Raw genomic sequence first — 18752 nt, 5'->3', positions numbered from 1 at the left:
TATTGTGTGATATTTGATAACGTTTGGAGTATCTTTTTTAGTATTAAATGCAGTTTAGTCTTAGACTTGTTCAGCTGTCAAGAAGACATTAACAGCAGATTGAAATGATATATCAGCTGTGATTCTCATAGCATTTCAAACACATTTCTCCATTAAACTAAATATTAGCTTTCCCAATATCGCCAGCATTATTCTGCACAATACCACAATATTGACAATAAGACCATTTTGATTCATGCTTTAGTTTGTACAGCATATTTCAAAAGACAGATAACAGAAAACTTCATATTGTCTTCGAAGATTTGCATCCATGTGACTCAAATATTATGGGATATTCCCTTTCCTGTAGTGTGTAATAGAGCTGATTGTGAATGTAAAAGGTCTGCAAAGTGCAGATGAATGGAGTCTCTTAAAAGAAAGAAGTGATCCAAGTGACCAATCACAGCAGAGTAAGCTCTCAGAGAGGCGGGGCTTAGAGTGACCAATCACAGCAGAGTAAGCTCTCAGAGAGGCGGGGCTTAGAGAGACCGATCCTCTCAGCCGCTGAGAGAAAGAGCTGATGATGCAATACATTATTATGAGACAATTAAAGTGCTTATTTTTTTAACCTTGGATGCATTTAAAGCTAATACATTTATTAATACAGTGAGTAGTCGGCCTGTTGTATCACTCAGGGGTTCAGCCTTCAGTATTTCACTCACATGAGACAGTTTCACTTCCTCATTCCACAGTAATGTAAGTAGTAGGAATGTCACGTGATTCAGTTCCTCAATCTTTTGTCTATATTCTATGGGAAGTGAAATTAGATTAGTGTTAGAAAAAGTAACATTTAAATCACGGCACTGACGGCTTTCAGCATCTATATCCTGACACTGGCATTCATACTTACTGTACATAATCATATTTTACTCTGAGGGATCATTTCAAGGTAAATTTGGATGGCTCTAAAGGTTTTACTACAATATCCAATAAAAATAAATAAAAAAAAAGGCTCAGGCCAAATCATTTAACTTGTATTTATTGTACAGACTGGTCAAGGGGAACACACAGAGGCATTAGAAGCTGAAGTCTTCATGGAGGAACAGCGACAGGCCTCAGACACACACACACACACACACACACACACACACACACACGATCAGTGCTCGCTCTTCTTGGGCGGGAAGAAAGCGTACTCCACCGCCAGAGCGACTGCGAACGCAGCGAAGCCCGTCCTGAAGCCCCGCAGGAGCACCTCTCTGAAGGTCACCGGCACCCCGAAGCTGCCCGTGAACCTCCACGCCTCGTTCCTGCACACACACACACACACACACACACACACACACACACACACACACACACACAAGTCACTTTTAGAGAACTTTTAGGACCTGGACTTATGCAGCATATACAACCCATCAATAGTTAGGAATATTCATATTTTTATACAATGTTTTTGAAAGAAGTCTCACCAAGGCTGCATTTATTTGATCACAAATACATTGCAAACAGTGAAATATTATTATAATTTAATATTTTCTATAGTAAAGTGTAATTTATTCCTGTGATTAAAGCTGAATGTTCAGCATCATTACTCCAGTCTTCAGTGTCACATGATCCTTCACAAATCAGTCTAATATGAGGATTTGATTATTATATATGCTTATTATCGGTTTCTGCTGCTTAATATTTTTTTGGAAACCGTTTTTCACCATTCAACAGTTCAAAATTATATAGATATCAACTACTAGATCATACACGATTAGTTGTGGACATATTGATTTTCATTGTATTTTGCAAGACCACAATGTCAGATCTAGAACAATGAACATTAGTGGTTAGGAATAAAACAGAAATAACGACTGTGTTAAAGGGTTAGTTCACCCAAAACTGAAATGTCAGTCATTAAAGGAGAACTCCGGTCAATTTTAACATTGAGCTCATTTTTTTTGTACATTTGGAGTGCTGTCAGTACAGAGAACAACGACAGAAATCGGTGTTGCCTACACCATGTTATCCTCGTTTTAAAATGTGCACCCTGTTGACTTCAATGGGGCAATGTTTAAACCTGCTTTTAGCCTCTTAACATCCTTGATGTGTCATTACAAGTGCACAGGTCATGTGAGTGATTCCTTCCGAGTGAACGCGAGTGAATCTGACTGCAGTAGATGTGAAAGAAATATATAAAAAATGATGTTTATTCAGCCAGCGCACATACCTGTATTTACATCCTGTTTTCGGTCGAAGTCCACAGTAGTCGATTGTCGAGTTACTAATAGTTTAGTACCTATGATCATGCGCGTGAACTCGACAATCGACTACTGTGGACTTCGACCGAAAACAGGATGTAAATACAGGTATGTGCGCTGGCTGAATAAACATCATTTTTTATATATTTCTTTCACATCTACTGCAGTCAGATTCACCCGCGTTCACTCAGAAGGAATCACTCACATGACCTGTGCACTTGTAATGACACATCAAGGATGTTAAGAGGCTAAAAGCAGGTTTAAAACTTGCCCCATTGAAGTCAACAGGGTGCAAATTTTAAAAAGAGGATAACACGGTGTAGGCAACACCGATTTTTGTCGTTGTTCTCTGTATTGACAGCACTCCAAATGTACAAAAAAATGAGCTCAATGTTAAAATTGACCGGAGTTCTCCTTTAATGACTCGCTCTCGTGTCATTCCAGACCCTTCGCTCATCTTCACTGTTGACACTGTAAACACAGCGCAGAGCTTCAGGTTCTACATCAGAACGCCGGCTCGCTATTGGCCGATGCTGGTCACTGGAGACGGCCAATAGTGAGCCGCCGTTCAGACACCTGGAAGCTCTGCGCTGCCTTTACTACGTGAACAGCATCAGATGCTGACACAGAAGAGAAGACGCTGTTGAATAAAACCGTTATTTTGGGTTTTTTTTTTGCTCACAAAGTATTCTTGCTGCTTCAGAACATTAAGGTTGAAGCACTGGAGTCACATGGACTATTTTAACGATGTCTTTAACACCTTTCTGGGCCTTGAAAGTTGCAATGACGTTGCTGTCAATGAAGGGATCAGGAATGTCAGATTTCATCAGAAATATCTTCATCTGTGTTCGGAAGATGAACAAAAGTCTTACGGGTTTGGAACGACATCAGGGTGAGCAAAGGATGACAGAATTGTCTCTTTTGGGTGAACTAACCCTTTAAATGAGTTTTATGTTGAGAGATGCCTGTTTTCACCCATGAGATGAGATAAGCATATACTTTTCTTAATAGCAAAGGCCAGTACAAATGGGAAGTATTAAAGCAAGCTGAGCACATTAGCATGATTCAAAATCAGTTATTAAACTCAGAAGTCATTTCTATGTAATAGCCGACTCCGGGCCATCACTTGAGTTGCAGGTCCCCGAGAGGAACGCATATATCTGTGTGTGTGTGTGTGTGTGTGTGTGTGTGTGTGTGTGTGTGTGTGTGTGTGTGTGTGTGTGAGCTCACCGAGCCCAGGGGTCCCGGAGTCCTCTGCGGGCCAGCCTCTGCTGGGTCATCTCCAGCGGCGTCCCTTCATACTTCCACACCCGGTAGTCCGGCATCGACAGTTTTCCGTGTCCATGATCCCCACCCATACTGAAGACACCTCACAGTTATCAGTGTGCAGAAATAAAACATCTCTCACTCTTATTCTGCATATTCAAGTGTGTCACTAATCTAAAAGAACCAGTTCAAGTGACTCGACTCACTCACGAACGAGTCGAATCAATTGTATAACATCAAAGATTCAAAAACGTATGGTTAAAATTTAGGATAAAGCCTTTGTGTAGGGGTATGGCGGCTAAATTCATATTTTGTGATTGCAACTGAGCCGTTAAGTTGTATTTAGCTGTTCAGTCGTGTTAACAGTGACTGAAGTGTTCAGATACACACAGAAACAACACAAGCGAAGCAGCCAATGACAGCTGGCAAACAAACACCGACCCTGATGCTGTTTTCAGTAACACATACATACATTGTCTAGTGTAAAAGTTAAAATTACAATAAATCGGTGTACATTATTTTGTTGTGTGTTAAATAGCAGCGTAACTTACCTTTTAAATCAAAGTGACCTCCAACACCAACGCGCAAACAGTGTTGGAAGTTCCTAGTTTCTACTTCCGGAATACAGTAAAAGTCACAGTACAAGCGAAATAAATACTAAGAAAAAGACAAGCCCATATTTTTTACATATGAATATAAAAAAAACTCTAAATTGTTATTTCAATGATTTCATATTAAAATATTTAGTATATACTCATAAGAAGAAAAAAAATATCCAACGGTTTAATGACAGAACTTTTATTTTGACATGTACGAATAGTCGAATGGCGCATGCGCACTTTCAGTTTCCAAATCAATGGACAGAGTAAAGTCGGGAACATGGCAGATGTATCGAAATGACCGGTCTTTTTTATATATATATTTGTTTACTTTAGAAACGTATATGTCCAGTCCGTAAGCAGTAGAGTAAATACATACGTCTGACACACTCATCTATTGATCGCGTTGACAGTAGTTTGGGTATGGGGCTTGTCCTGCGGAACCTGCAGACGGTGGTTCCTCTGAGGCGGGCGCGCATGCGCAAAGACGTGGAGATCCTGAGGCACATATTCGGCGTGCAGCGGTTCGACATGGGCATCATCTGCGTGGACAACCGCAGGATCCAGCGCATCAACCGGGTCTACCGGCGCCGGGACCGGCCCACCGACGTGCTGGCCTTCCCCTTCTATGAGGTGCAGCCGCCCGCACACACTCTTCACACTGACTCCAGCGACTGCAGACAGTACATGTGTGTGATTGACAGCTGACTAGAGCTTGACCGTTAACTAGCCCGTGTCTGCGGACGCCTGTTTCCGACACGGAATAATAATAATAATAATAATAAACAAACAAACAAAAACTGGCAATTTTGTGAGTTTATCTCTCAATTCAGACTTTATAACTCAAAATTTAAAGTTTATATCTTAACTCGGAGGGGGAGGGGTCAGAATTGTTAGATACACACAGACACAATTACGATTTTTTTTTCTTGCAATTTTGATTTTCTCCCCCCAAAGTTGCGAGTTCATGACCGTTAACCAACCCATGTGTGTAGAAACCTGTTTCCGACACGGAACAATAATAAACAAACCCAAAACAGGTCATCACACTTCTGGCTTTTTTTTATATCTTTTAGTTTATATCTCAGTTCTGGACTTTTCCCTCAGAGAGTTGCGAGTTCATATCTTACAATTTGAACTTTATAACTCAAAATTGTTAATTTATCTCAAGTCTGAGAAAATAAACTGCAAAATTCCAACTTTTTTTCTTGCAATTGCGAGTTTCTCAAATCTGAGGAAAAAAGACAGAATACGTTTATGCAGTTCAGACCTTTTGCAATTCTTTATTTATTGGAATTGCGAGTTTATGTCTTACAATTCAGAGGAAAAAAGTCAATTGCAAAATATATCTTATAACTTGCAATTCTGACTTTTGCAACTTAAGTCAGAAATCTGAAATATAAACATTCAAGTCAAAACTTTCATTGTTGAGGAAACGAGCTTCCCTACATGTCTGAGCAGTTACACACAGATAAAGGCTGATGTGTGTGTGTGTGTGTGTGTGTGTGTTTAGGATCTGAGGCCGGGGAAGATGCCGTGTGTCCTGCACAGAGACGAGTATAATCTCGGGGACATCTTCCTCGGGGTGGAGTGTGTGATGCAGCAGTGCAGAGACTCGTCACAGGACCTGCATGAGACACTCACTGTAAGACACACCGATTACTGATCACTCTATACACACACAGACGGACACAGTCAAGGTTTGCTCTCTCTCTCTCTCTCTCTGTGTGTGTGTGTGTTGAGCAGGTGGTCACAGCTCATGGGATCTGCCACTTACTGGGATACAGACATGAAACTGAAGAGGACTGGAATGAGGTACAACATACTTAAGTGTGTGTGTGTGTGTGTGTGTGTGTGTGTGTGTGTGTGAGATAATCAGGAATTTACTTAGGATCGTCAGAAGGGGAAAATGTATGTAAGTGAGGAGAGCAAAATAAAGTAAACTGTGACATATTATACACACACATTCTTCACACAGTGACACTTATAAACATTGTGGACCAGAAATGATTCGGACACTTTGAGCTGATCATGTTTTGCTGAAGTGTGTTTTCTTTAATCACTAATGCTCTTTTCACACACACACACACACACACACACACACTGAACAGAATGAAGCATTGCTGGGTCACTGGTTGAGCTAAACTGGTATTATCTAATAGTGTAGTTAAATTTAACAGCTGACATATTCAACATCATTCCTCTGAGAGACAGTCTAACAGAAGACGGACAAAACCAGTCAAATATCAGCTGAGTTCATAACTCTGAGTTCTGCTCATATTAGCACCTTTTTCTAAACTATAGTGATGATGTGAGAAATGTTGAAGGTGTCTGAATACATTTAGGTTTGACTAATTAGAACTTTGCTAATATTTAAGAAAAAAAATCTTATTCAATTAATAATAAATAAATTCAATTACACATTTAGAAATTTAAGTCCTGGAAAACAGGCATATTTAGGAAGAGGTACTTGAAAAGTGCTCAACTTATTTAAATATATATATGAAATTTAATTCTTTCAAAAAATAAATATATATTGCAGTCCCGCAGAATGAACACTGCTGATAAACCCCCATCAGACCTTTTCTCGACACGAAGTACACCAACATTATAATATAAAATATTATTTATTGAACAATAATAGCCATTATAAACTTTGCATTTAATGTATATTATACCATGGTCTGGGTGAATACTCGATTCTGATTGGCTGCAGGGTGTCCATTATAAAGTGATAGAGGATACCTAGTAAATAAACCGTCAGGCGTAACCAGGGAAACCAAGTTATTGTTTGTAAAAACTTTAGATTTCGATTGTAAAATTATTTAAAATATAAACTAATGTTTTAAAAATGTGTTATTTGTTAAGTGACCATGGTGTACCCTTCGAGGTGTCCATTATCAGGCATTAATGGACTTCGGCGGAGGCTTTGGACACATCGTCGGGCATTAACCCTTACCTTAATACATTGACATTTGTTTTATGGATCCCTTATATCTGTAATTTGAGTGTAAAAAATCCTAAAGATATTGTTTGATAAGTGAGATCTCAGATTGTTGTCCTTGAAAACAGAAAAAGTAGTGCTTTAAAAGTCCTTGAATTGCATTTATTATTTATTTAATGCATATTATTAAATACATTGTAATTTGTACTTTGGATACCTTATATCTGTGAGCCTGGACCACTAAACCAGTCACATGGGTCAATTTTTTTTATAAATTGAGATTTAGACGTCACGAAAAAGCTGAATAAATTAATCTTTCCAGTGATGTGTGGTGTGTTAGGGTAGGACAATATTTGCTGAGATACAACTATTGAACATCTGGAATCTGAGGGTGTAAAAACATCGAAACATTGAGGAAATCTCCTTTAAAAGTTGTCCATGTTCGTGACTCTGCCGCATTCACTCACACAAATACATGTTTTATATATTTACAGAAGGAAATGCACAAAATATCTTCATAGAACATGATCTTAATATCCTCATGATTTTTGGCATAAAAGAAAACTTGATAATTTTGACCCATACAATGTGTTGGCAATTGCCACAGATGTGCGACATGTGACTGGTTTTGTGATCCAGGGTCTCATATCTGTAATCTGAGTTCTCCTAAAGATATTGTTTGATAAGTGAGATTGAGCGTAATCCGCCAGTGTGTGTGTGTGACTGAGGAGTGTGTTCTCTCTCTGGTTTCGGACAGATGCAGCAGAAGGAGAGCTACATCCTCAGCGAGTTCAACAGGCTCACGGGCCGCCGGCTCCAGCCGCTCACCAAGAGATGCTCGCACACACACACACTCTGAAACACACCAGCCCTCGTTTTTCTAAATCAGTTTTTATTTTAAAACGTGTTCAAGGAATCCAAAGACTGAATACTAAGCAATCAAGTAGAGCTTATAGCACTGTTGCTTCAGAAACACAATCTCCTCGAGACGACCAGAACAGAGGACATGAATATAAAGTGGTTACCATGGAAACAAGACTCACAAACATCCTAAAATAAATAACATCAGCTGACGCACAGTCACATGGGATGCAGTAAAGGTGTGTGTGTGAGCGTTTCTCTCGAGCTTCTCTCTCTGAAGACACACACTTCTCCACACGACGTAAAGCTCGATACAGAAGGACAACTAAAGGTCTGTCGGAGAGGCCATCTTTAAAAAAGGGACAAGCTACATCATCAATACCATTGAGCTTGTTAGAACAACGCTTATAAAATGAGAATAAAACAACCAACAGTCATCAGTAAAGCCTTGAATATAAACGAGCCGAATCTCTCATCGCTGTAGGGCATCATATAAAAGCCGACCGGCAAACGCAAATATTGCACCACATTTTCAGCTGCATATCAAACGAGAAACACACACACACCCCGTCTTCAACGTTCCACACACACACACACGTACAAGAATAAAGTTCTGTATGCAATAGACCAGGAAGGCCATCTAGAAATCTGCAGAGGGGAAAGAAGAAGAAGAAGAAGAAGAAACAAAAAGATTTCATAGAGAAACACGCTTCAAATATTTAATGCGTAAGAAGTTGCCCAGAGGGACTTCTCATATCAAAGGCAAACAAAAGAAGAAATTAAGCGGGAACTTCTTTGATCCTGAAGTTGCACCTTTCGAGAAACTCAAAATGCTTTCTATATTCATATATTTATTTTCTGTGCTGCTCCCCATAAACATTTTGCTCCTCTATGAGTTTCTAGAACATGTATCCATCTAACTGCAAGTCTACAGCGTTCACAGGGAGAGTGTGTGTGTGTGTGTGTTGTGTGTGTGGGGTCTTCAGTAGCACTGATGAAGGCTGTGGCTTTACCCTGGGCTCAGGGGCATTATGGGATGTTAGAGCGGCTGCAGGACTGTGCGTGCGGCGTCACCGTTCCCTCCGGCCTTCTCCAGCTCCGACAGCTCCTCGAACACCTCTCTGAACACACACACACACACACACGTCAGATACAAACACCTTACTCACAGTCACTCATTCATCTGCACAGGAAACGCTTATGCCTAAAGGGCCTTTCACACTTTAATTTATTTAGATGTTTATTTAAATAGGGACAGTACAAACACACGATTCCAGTCGAAAACTGGACAATATGTATCGCACATCAAGAGTATAGCATGAGCTAATTTGCATCTGTGTCTTAAAGTGCCATATAGATATTTTTAATATCTCATAATTTGGCAATAAATGTATCGGGCTGCTGTCAGTCTTTCCCCATGCTATCCATGTCAAAATTGTGGGCGAGTTGCTAGTAATTGCAAAAAATGCTGAGTGGCGAGTAACTCTGAAGAACCAGTGGCTGCTTAGCAGAAATAAGTTAATGTCAAGCCCCACTGCTCTTCCATAGTATTAGACATTTAGATCATGATCACCACAGTTAAAGCCACACATGACCTCAAATGTAACTGTTTTCTATGGTATTTGTATGGAAAAACAGTAGCCTAAATACATTCAGTATAAAAATGCACAAATGCTACAGCTTAAAGGAAGAGGTCAACCAAAAATTAAAATTATCCCACAAAAATTATTCCGGCCGTCTGCCAGAAGCCAGTTATAGCAGCTAGTTATTATAGCAGCTAGTTATTATAGCAGCTAGTTATTATAGATACTAGTTATTATAGCAGCTAGTTATTATAGCAGCTAGTTATTATAGATACTAGTTATTATAGCAGCTAGTTATTATAGCAGCTAGTTATTATAGCAGCTAGTTATTATAGCAGCTAGTTATTATAGCAGCTAGTTATTATAGATACTAGTTATTATAGCAGCTAGTTATTATAGATACTAGTTATTATAGCAGCTAGTTATTATAGAAGCTAGTTATTATAGCAGCTAGTTATTATAGATACTAGTTATTATAGCAGCTAGTTATTATAGATACTAGTTATTATAGCAGCTAGTTATTATAGAAGCTAGTTATTATAGCAGCTAGTTATTATAGCAAATAAAGTTAAACATGGATATTTCTCTTACAAAAACGCCTGGCCTCGCTTCAGAAGGCCTTCATTAACCCCCCTGGAGTCGTATGGGTTACTTTTATCATGGATGATGCACTTTTTTGGGGGCTTTCGTCCTCCACTCACTGCCATTGTAAAGCTTGGAAGAGCCAGGATATTTTTAATATAACTCTGTATTCGTCTGAAGGAAGAAAGTCATACACACCGAGGATGGCTTGAGGGAGAGGAAATCATGGGCTAATTTTCATTTTTGGGTGAACTATCCCTTTAAGCACAAAAAATACTGTAATTATATTCCAATACTCCTTTAATACATTCAATACATGCCTAAATTGATGAGTATCCCACATTCCTGCCACAATACCGTGGTGCAGTTAGAGTTACTACAGTAAATCCATGGGAAATGAGTGTGATTTGTAGATCGAAGGCCTTCAGACTGTGTCCTGTTTCTCCTGTCCGTCAGCGCTGTTTCGTCTGGCTTTAGTTTAAATCACCGAGACGTGTGTGTTGTGTAGCGAGTGAACGCATACGCTAGTTAGTTAGCGCTGCTCTGCCGTTTGAACTTTGAGCCGAGCGGATAAATGGTGTGTGTGTGAGACGCGGTTCAAATGAGTTTCGTTCTGCTTTTGGTGCATAAACATCATCAAACATTCATAAAACTCTTTGAAAATTATATTATCGTTATCGTTTTATCGTCCAGCCCTAGTTTAGTTAGTTTTTTTAGGTTATTTTAGTACTCAAAGCGCAAATCAGAAATGTCAGTGAAGTTGCTGAAATAAAATAAAGTTCTTCAAGTAATGAAATTGTTTTATGATTTTAGTTAATAAATTTAAGCTTAACTATTATAAGGCCATCAAGAGAATGTGAGTATTGCGTACGTGTGGTTTCAGGCATTCCCACATTTTAGTATGACAGTTATTGACAGTGTGTTCATGCCATGCGTGGGTGTGTGTGTGTGTGTGTGACGGAAGACACTGACTTGTGCATGTAGAAGAAGATGTATCCGCTGCGGTCGCGGTCCCTCTGCACGGTGGACTCCTGCGTGCGCGAGACGTCCAGGTCGTTGTAGGTGAGCCACGACTGCTTCTTCATGTCGTACACGTCACTGATGTAATGCCCTACAGGAGCACACACACACAGACAGCAGCCGGTCACACACACACACACTCAGTCTGCAGTGCAGCAACACGAGGGTGAACCTGCAGTACCTGACGAGGAGCTGCTGCCGATGTGGCTGACCACACTGATGAGCCGGAACGAGTTGGGCAGCTCTCCAGTCTACAGGACAAACCACAGGCATTAACACCACACACACACACACACACACACACACACACACACACACACACACACACAGAACATGCTTGGGTCACCTGACTCGCCTGTATCTAACCCATTATAGCAGGCAGCATCAAGTGCCTTAGTTATCATTTTAAACAGGACAACTTGAAGTTTCAATCTAGCTCATTTAAATCCACAATTGTTCATTTATTTTGCCTGGAAATGGATTTTTTTCTTTTTTTTTTGACAAATCAAACAGAACCTCCTGAAGTTTGGATTTTTTTCCTTTAGAAAGTTATACTTGGATATTCTAGATTTCCAGATGAAATCATCAACATGTAGAAAAATCCCTAAGCATGTTATGGCCATTTATTACATTATTTTAGGCACTTTTTTAGCAAAAAAATGAAACTTTTTATTTACTGAATGTACAAAAAAGGTTCAGGAAGTAAACAAACATTGTTATATGATAATAGAACACTGAAGCCAAGTGACAAATATATATATGTGGGTCATTGACGAATAATGTTTTTAAAAATGAATGGAGATATAACTATATTTGAAACCATTTTTTAGTTTACCTAGGTGTTAACACTAAGATTGTGTGGTTTGTACAATCAATTAACACTGTTTTTTGTCATTTTTTACAAGATGGAAAAAATGTGTCACCAAAAAAGTCATTCGGTTTAACCACTGATTTGAAAGTTAAAAACCGATTTGACATTGATGTTTAGATAGTATATAGCAGGGATAGGCAACTCCGGTCCTGGAGGGCCACTGTCCTGCAGAGTTTAGCTCCAACCCTAATTAAACACACCTGAACAAGGCAATCAATGTTTTCAGGATTACTAGATAGATACAGGCAGGTGAGTTTTTATCAGGGCTGAAGCTAAACTCTGCAGGACAGTGGCCCTCCAGGACCGAAGTTGTCTATCCCTGGTATATAGTGTGTACCACTGAAGAAATATTACATACAATTATCACTGATCTCATAAATCCGTGTTTCTGGAAATATGAAAAAGAATTTCCCTGAAGGGACAATAAATATATACTACTAAATGTAATCATTTATTGGACTACTCTAGTCTAAACACTCCAACATATTCAAGTAAAACATTGCACAGGGAAAGGAGAAAAAGAGCCTTATCTGCTTTATATTTGTATTATTGTAGTTCATTTAGTTATTAAAAACAATATTATTCCATTTAAATATTTAATATATCGGTTTTACCGAATGACCTTTTGACACTTCAAAATCTTTAAAATACCTTTATATGTAGTAAAATATAATTAAAACCTTTTGGATTCCGTAAAAGAGATCAAGTTGTACTACCTTACATACTTTGGATGTTATATATTTGTTTTTTTATTATTATTATTATTATTATTATTATTATTATTATTAAGACCTTTGGACAAAAAAAGACCCGTCACGTCATTGACCCATATACATATATTTAATCTGAAAATGAACACACACACACACACACACACACACACACACACACACACACACACACACACACACACACACACACACACACACAGTGCAGCAAGTAGTGTAAACAATTGTAAAACAACGTCTTGTGCAACAAAAATACAAACAGAGCAAATGATTTTCACAAACTATTAGTATTACGCATACGAAACGCGATTCCACTGGGACATTGTGTAGCGACTCGTTTTAAAACAAGTTTCAGTGCCTCATCCGATGTGTAAAGTAGTTTTATACTTGTCTTTGATTTGTGTTATGCTTTCTCAGAGAGTGCTCTCATGCAAATCTGTTATTTTGTGTTTGTTTTCATGCACTCGCGCAAGTACTGTCACTTTGCATCAGTTCAAATTCCCAAAGAAAGATGCTAATTGGTGGAGCAAAAGAAAAAAACCTGTGTTTATTGTTTGAGTAGATGACAGTTTCAACCAATCTGGGTACGGGGGCGGGACTAAGCATCAACAATCGTTCCTGTTCGGCTCAGAGGAACAAACCATATGGGTTTCTTTGATGAATCAATGCTGATCAAAACTTGACAATCACGTTCACAACGAGGCCACTGAACGTCCAAATGAGACAAACGACACCACTGAAAAGCAGATAATCTCCTCTTTACTGGACTTTTTAAACCATCCCGATTGGATTAGAGGTTCAAAAGTTATTAACATTTAAGAACAATAGTCATGTTTGGGGTCTGTCTCGGTTTTACAATTTCATCATTCATGCTGGATCTTAAATGGGTGATTGATCCGATTCGTCAATCATATCTGAAGAAATCATATACTTCGTTGTGTTTATCAGTATTATCACTTGAAATATGTTCAATGTTTTTCTTTGTCTCAGTGTAGCTGACTTAGGTTCACCTTTTTCTTCTTTCTGTAAGATGTGAGCCAAGTCTAAAAGTCCCACTAGACAGACCGCAGTGGAACAAGATGTTCTTGTTAAAGCTATACTTAAATATAAAGTGTGCAGAAAAGACATCTGGCTCGACCAAAGAGGAAGCAAAAGCAGTTTCTCCATGTTCTGTATTTGTATTAAGATGAACAATTTCTAATTCTTTGACGAATCAATGCTGATCAAAACCTGATGACCCAATCACGTTCACTACGGAGCCTCTGAATGTCCAACGGAGACAAACGACGCCACTGAGAAGCTGTGAATCTCCTCTTTACAGGACTTTTTAAAGCAGAGCGACTGGATTACGGGTTCAGAAGTGATTAAGCACAGACGCACCTCAGCGTTCTTCTTGAGCTCTTCCGCTTCAGCCTCACTGTACTCCATATCCAGGCCGTCTTCATTGCCCGAGTCGTCATCGGAGCACAGCAGCTCGGGCAGGGAGTTATTGAACTCTACAACAATAGAAACACACACGTTCACACACACACAAACACTCACAGTAAAACAGAAGTCATGTGAGGCAGAACATCACGTCACACTGACCTTGCAAGCTGAGCTCAGTGGCTCTCTTCAGATCATCATCTTCTCGCATCTCTCTCGCCTCCTGCGCAATTAACAGATAATATGCCCTCATTATACAGCAACTGTCGTCATGATCAGCTAAAGCTGTGCAAGATTGTGCTGAAAAACTAACACTAAATATGTCTGTGCCATTTGGTCAATATGCCATCCCGAAATGGAGAAAAAAACTAAACATCAGCCATGTTTTATTGAAGTGCCCCTTATGCTTTTTCAGATATTGTGTAATAAAGCTGTGTGTGAATGTAAAAGGTCCGCATAGTTTCAAACATCATGTCTCCTGAAAGAAAGTAGTGATTCTGAACTGAAACGAGTCGTCAGTAATTCCAGTCTCACTTCCTGCTGAGTCTACGTGTGTTTGTAACACATTTGGATAATGCCAGTCTATGATCTTCATTGGCTGCTGGTGAACAACGTCGTCTACTTTGACCTCAAACACTGTTGTAGCTGAGACTGGAAGAGTTTAACACTGTAGTTTTAATGAGCGTTTGGTCAATCACATCAGACTGGGCCTTCTGACCAATCAGAGCAGAGTAAGCTCTCAGAGAGGCGGGGTTTAGAGACTGAATCCTTGATCAGACTGTTTCAGACACTGAGAGGAAAGAGCTGATGATGCAGTGGATCTCATGAGACTGAGTGTTTTTGATCTTGGATGCATGTAAAGCTATTGCAGGAGACAAAACAAAAGCCTTTAAAGTAGCATAATAGGGGCACTTTTAGCTTTAGCTAAACTAAATGTTGATACTTTATTAAATGATATGATGCATAATTACCTCTAAAGTTCAGTTGCGATTCAGTTTATCAGCATATTCTACAAACATGCCGAAGACACAAATGTGATTGGAGAATTTAGCGAAACACTGACGCAAACACACAGACCAGGTTTAAAATCCACAGCACAAACATCATCTGAAGGACGCACTGATGGACGGATTAAAGCACGCTCACACTGAAAGGTTCTGTCTGATGCTTCATATGCAGAATCATGGGATCATTTTATTTAATCATTTTAATTCATTGTTTATTTTGATTACATTTTGTGAATTAAACCTTTCAGAAATATACTTTCTCTAAAAAAAATTTTCAATAAACTCATTAAACACGATAGTATTATGCAATAAGTTAAGGCATTTCTCCTTTTATAGGACCTTTTTGGCATAAAGGGTTTTAGCGCTGTCAAAGAAACATTAGAATTTAGAATATTCGTAAAAAAAAAAAAAAAATGCACATTTGAATGCAAAACCAGTGCATTAAAATGTTTGGTGTGTCGAGAGGCGCGCGAGACATGATGACGTAACGGACGCGGTGTGTTTTTGTTAGCTTATCCAGTTCAGCGCGGTGAGGATGCGTTGCTAATGTGAAAATGGCGGGAAAAGGCTATACTGACGAAAACACTAAGTTGGAGGCAAAAATAGAGCAACGACACACTTGGCCAAACCTGCACATCAGTCAGAGCTGGCTGGCTGGCTGGCTGGGTGTGTGTGTGTGACTGAGTGTTTTCATCAGCTGGAAACTGTCAACAGAAAGCGCTCCGCACTCTCTGGTGTTTTGATGATGATGATGAAGATGCAGATGTAGTGAGGAGAAGTGGCGTGTTTCTGAATGTGTGTTCATGTAGTTCATTACGCTGTGTGTTGAAGTGTGTTTTCTCAGGTCACTGATGCACACACACAGTTTTATGCACTATTGTCACCTAATTCTCCTTGAACGCACATTAAGGACATTATATTTTATTGAAGAACAAATGTTTCTAAAGTTAATGCACTTTAAAAAGTGAATGTCATTTCAATAAAAGATGCGATGCTTGATTTGGTTTATATGTGCTTATTGCGCTCGCATGCGTCCTCTTGAGGACATAGGAGACAGTACAGCACTTCTATCCTCTAACTTTAAGTATTGCCTTTAGAATTCAAATACAATTTGCTCATTTAAGAAAGAAACTGGAATTTAGCTTTTCAGCCATTTTGACAGCGCTAAAGAGTCATTTAAAAAAGTTGTATAAAACCCTAGGGTTCCTGACTCGGTTGTGTTCCTCTGAAGGCGGGTGTGTGTGCAGGTGTGTGTGCGGCTCTCACGTGCTCCTGCAGGCTCTGGGCGAGCGCCGCCTGCAGCTCCTGCTCCTCGCGCTCCTGCTCCAGACTGAACTGCTGCACCCAGTCCAGCTCGCCCGGCGCACCCTCAGGCGTCTCGTTCTCCTTGTTCTCATCCATGGTCAGATCCAGAGACTCCAGAGCATCTACACACAACACAGCTCGTGCTCAACACTGAGAATATGCACATACTTCATGTGGTCATGAAGTCTACTGGTCAAGTCACATTTTTTTATAATAATAGCGCTTTTTACAACAGATTGTTTCAAAGCAGCTTTACAGTGAAAATAATGCAACAGAGTTTGTTTCTAGAAGAAAATAGCGTCACAGTCCAGCTTAAGTAAGTTCAGTGATTTTCTGTTGTAAAAAAATGATTAACTTAGTTCATAGATAGAAATGCCCCCAACTAGGCAAGACAAAAGCCAATGGTGAAAAAAGGCACCAGTGCCAGAATGGAGGAAGCTCGAGTGTGAAAGCCTGATCTCTAGTGAAGGCGTGGGTTTACCGGCCGGCTGTCTCTCCGCCTCCAGCAGGTCCAGGTGCTGCGTGGGGTCGTGTCCCTCAGCGTCCCCGAAGCCCGTGTCAGGGCTGCTGGTGGGCTCGTCCTCGGGGCCCGCGGAGACACTGGTGTCGTGCCGACTCAACTCCAGCACCGCCGCCAGCATCTCCTCGTCGTTGATGCCGTTAAACTCAGACTGCTCACTGTGCTGCACCTGGGTAGATGTGGAGAGGGAGTCGGTCCGATTCATTTTGGCGAACATTTAATTTGAACAGGGGTGAAAAGTTCAGGGTCAGTAAGATTTTGACCAGACCAATCACAGCAGAGTAGACCAATCACAGCAGACTGGGTCATCTGACCAATCAGAGCAGAGTAGGCCAATCACATCAGACTGGGTCATCTGACCAATCAGAGCAGAGCAGGCCAATCACAACAGACTGGACCATCTGACCAATCAGAGCAGAGTAGACCAATCACAACAGACTGGACCATCTGACCAATCAGAGCAGAGTAGACCAATCACAACAGACTGGGCCATCTGACCAATCAGAGCAGAGAAGACCAATCACATCAGACTGGGTCATGTGACCAATCAGAGCAGAGAAGACCAATCACAACAGACTGGGCCATCTGACCAATCAGAGCAGAGAAGACCAATCACAACAGACTGGACCATCTGACCAATCAGAGCAGAGTAGACCAATCACAACAGACTGGACCATCTGACCAATCAGAGCAGAGTAGACCAATCACAACAGACTGGGCCATCTGACCAATCAGAGCAGAGTAGACCAATCACATCAGACTGGGTTATCTGACCAATCAGAGCAGAGCAGGCCAATCACAACAGACTGGACCATCTGACCAATCAGAGCAGAGTAGACCAATCACAACAGACTGGACCATCTGACCAATCAGAGCAGAGTAGACCAATCACAACAGACTGGGCCATCTGACCAATCAGAGCAGAGAAGACCAATCACATCAGACTGGGTCATGTGACCATTTTAAATAGATTGCAGCAATAAACATTTTGTCAGAACCTCTAGTAAATGACATGTTATTGTGTTTAGTTGTCTGTTCAGAATTGTGGGAGAATCGTAAGATCTATTTGTAAATGCACAATATACAACCCTATGCACAATACTTCATGTGGTCATGAAGTCTACTGGCATGTCAAGTCAAGAACTAAATGTTTTGCAATAAGACTAAATGTGAATGATATCCAATTGTGAATGATAAACCTATTCTTGTTGAAATCGAAACAGGAATCGTTCAAACTGAAACGATATCCATCCCTCCTCGTGACACGGCAGCTTCGTGGAGTTTGTTGCATAAATGTTTGATTTGATTTACAAAGGCCGTGTGGACGTACTCCAGCACCACTCTCCTCCTCACCTCGTCCGTCCTGTCGTCTTCTGGATGATGTCTGCGACCGACTTTCCTGACCAGCTCCTCCTCACTGTCAGAGTCGCACAACACACTCCCCGAGCTCTCCGGCTTTACAGAACCTTTCCTGTAACACACACATGTACAGCACATGAGTATGAACACACCAACACTAGGGCCGTCACGATTCCTGGATTTATATTTGTGTGTGTGTGTGTGTGTGTGTGTGTGTGTGTGTGTGTGTGTGTGTGTGTGTGTGTGTGTGTGGGGTGCGGGCGTGATCGAACAGTGGAAAAACACACTCCGTCATTTTGTTTATACAGGACATCATTCAAACTGCAAAGTGTTTAAGTTACTGTTAATTAAAAAGGAAAACAAGGTCTTTGTCTTATTATTAATTTAATTAATAAACTAATTATATAAAACTATTGTCAGTGCACTACAAATAAACTGGTTCTATGCCTTTACT

The 18752-nt window shown here is 40.2% G+C and overlaps 3 protein-coding genes across 5 annotated transcripts in view; 1 reads left to right on the top strand and 2 right to left on the bottom strand.

Annotated features, from left to right (window-relative positions):
• Positions 1 to 1002: 1002 nt before the first annotated feature.
• Positions 1003 to 4127, bottom strand: ndufb3 (NADH:ubiquinone oxidoreductase subunit B3). Its single transcript, XM_084420768.1, has 3 exons — positions 4046 to 4127; positions 3459 to 3587; positions 1003 to 1289 (listed from the first exon to the last, which is right to left on the bottom strand). Exons 2-3 carry the CDS (start codon positions 3584 to 3586, stop codon positions 1139 to 1141), a joined length of 279 nt encoding a protein of 92 aa, XP_084276894.1. The 5' UTR covers position 3587; positions 4046 to 4127; the 3' UTR covers positions 1003 to 1138.
• Positions 4128 to 4327: 200 nt separating this feature from the next.
• ybey (ybeY metalloendoribonuclease) lies at positions 4328 to 8578 on the top strand. 2 transcript variants are annotated; one of them, XM_084420766.1, is made up of 4 exons: positions 4328 to 4726; positions 5607 to 5738; positions 5840 to 5908; positions 7795 to 8578. In XM_084420766.1, exons 1-4 carry the CDS (start codon positions 4517 to 4519, stop codon positions 7894 to 7896), a joined length of 513 nt encoding a protein of 170 aa, XP_084276892.1. In that variant the 5' UTR covers positions 4328 to 4516; the 3' UTR covers positions 7897 to 8578. The 2 variants fall into 2 exon arrangements, with proteins under 2 accessions (XP_084276892.1, XP_084276893.1); XM_084420767.1 differs by having other exon boundaries at positions 4381 to 4726; positions 7778 to 7928.
• The window catches only part of usp37 (ubiquitin specific peptidase 37), a 38346-nt gene continuing 24946 nt past the window's right edge, over positions 5353 to 18752 (bottom strand). Inside the window, exons 17-25 of one of the 2 annotated variants that reach the window (XM_084420765.1) lie at positions 18293 to 18410; positions 16901 to 17108; positions 16381 to 16541; positions 14270 to 14330; positions 14063 to 14178; positions 11265 to 11334; positions 11036 to 11174; positions 8912 to 9019; positions 5353 to 5720 (exon numbers count right to left, since the gene is read on the bottom strand). In XM_084420765.1, the coding sequence (XP_084276891.1) occupies positions 8938 to 9019; positions 11036 to 11174; positions 11265 to 11334; positions 14063 to 14178; positions 14270 to 14330; positions 16381 to 16541; positions 16901 to 17108; positions 18293 to 18410 (955 nt within the window). In that variant the 3' untranslated portion in view covers positions 5353 to 5720; positions 8912 to 8937. Of the gene's footprint in view, positions 5721 to 7917; positions 9020 to 11035; positions 11175 to 11264; positions 11335 to 14062; positions 14179 to 14269; positions 14331 to 16380; positions 16542 to 16900; positions 17109 to 18292; positions 18411 to 18752 lie in introns of those variants that run through there. The other variant, XM_084420764.1, reaches the window with a different exon arrangement.

Source organism: Rutilus rutilus (genome assembly GCF_951802725.1).
Source record: "Rutilus rutilus genome assembly, chromosome: 10".
NCBI classification, from domain to species: Eukaryota; Metazoa; Chordata; class Actinopteri; order Cypriniformes; family Leuciscidae; genus Rutilus; species Rutilus rutilus.
Note: the sequence above shows the minus strand (reverse complement) of the source record. Positions and strands in the feature narration are given on the sequence as shown.

Bases quoted from the DNA above. Each gene is read 5' to 3' on its own strand.
- ndufb3 (XM_084420768.1), bottom strand. From the start codon at position 3,586: ATGGGTGGGGATCATGGACACGGAAAACTGTCGATGCCGGACTACCGG. The intron at 1,290-3,458 runs GTGAGCTCACAC...GTGTGTGTGCAG, and splicing joins CTCCGGGACCCCTGGGCTCG to GAACGAGGCGTGGAGGTTCA.
- ybey (XM_084420767.1), top strand. From the start codon at position 4,517: ATGGGGCTTGTCCTGCGGAACCTGCAGACGGTGGTTCCTCTGAGGCGG. The intron at 4,727-5,606 runs GTGCAGCCGCCC...GTGTGTGTTTAG, and splicing joins TGGCCTTCCCCTTCTATGAG to GATCTGAGGCCGGGGAAGAT. The intron at 5,909-7,777 runs GTACAACATACT...GAGTGTGTTCTC, and splicing joins CTGAAGAGGACTGGAATGAG to TCTCTGGTTTCGGACAGATG.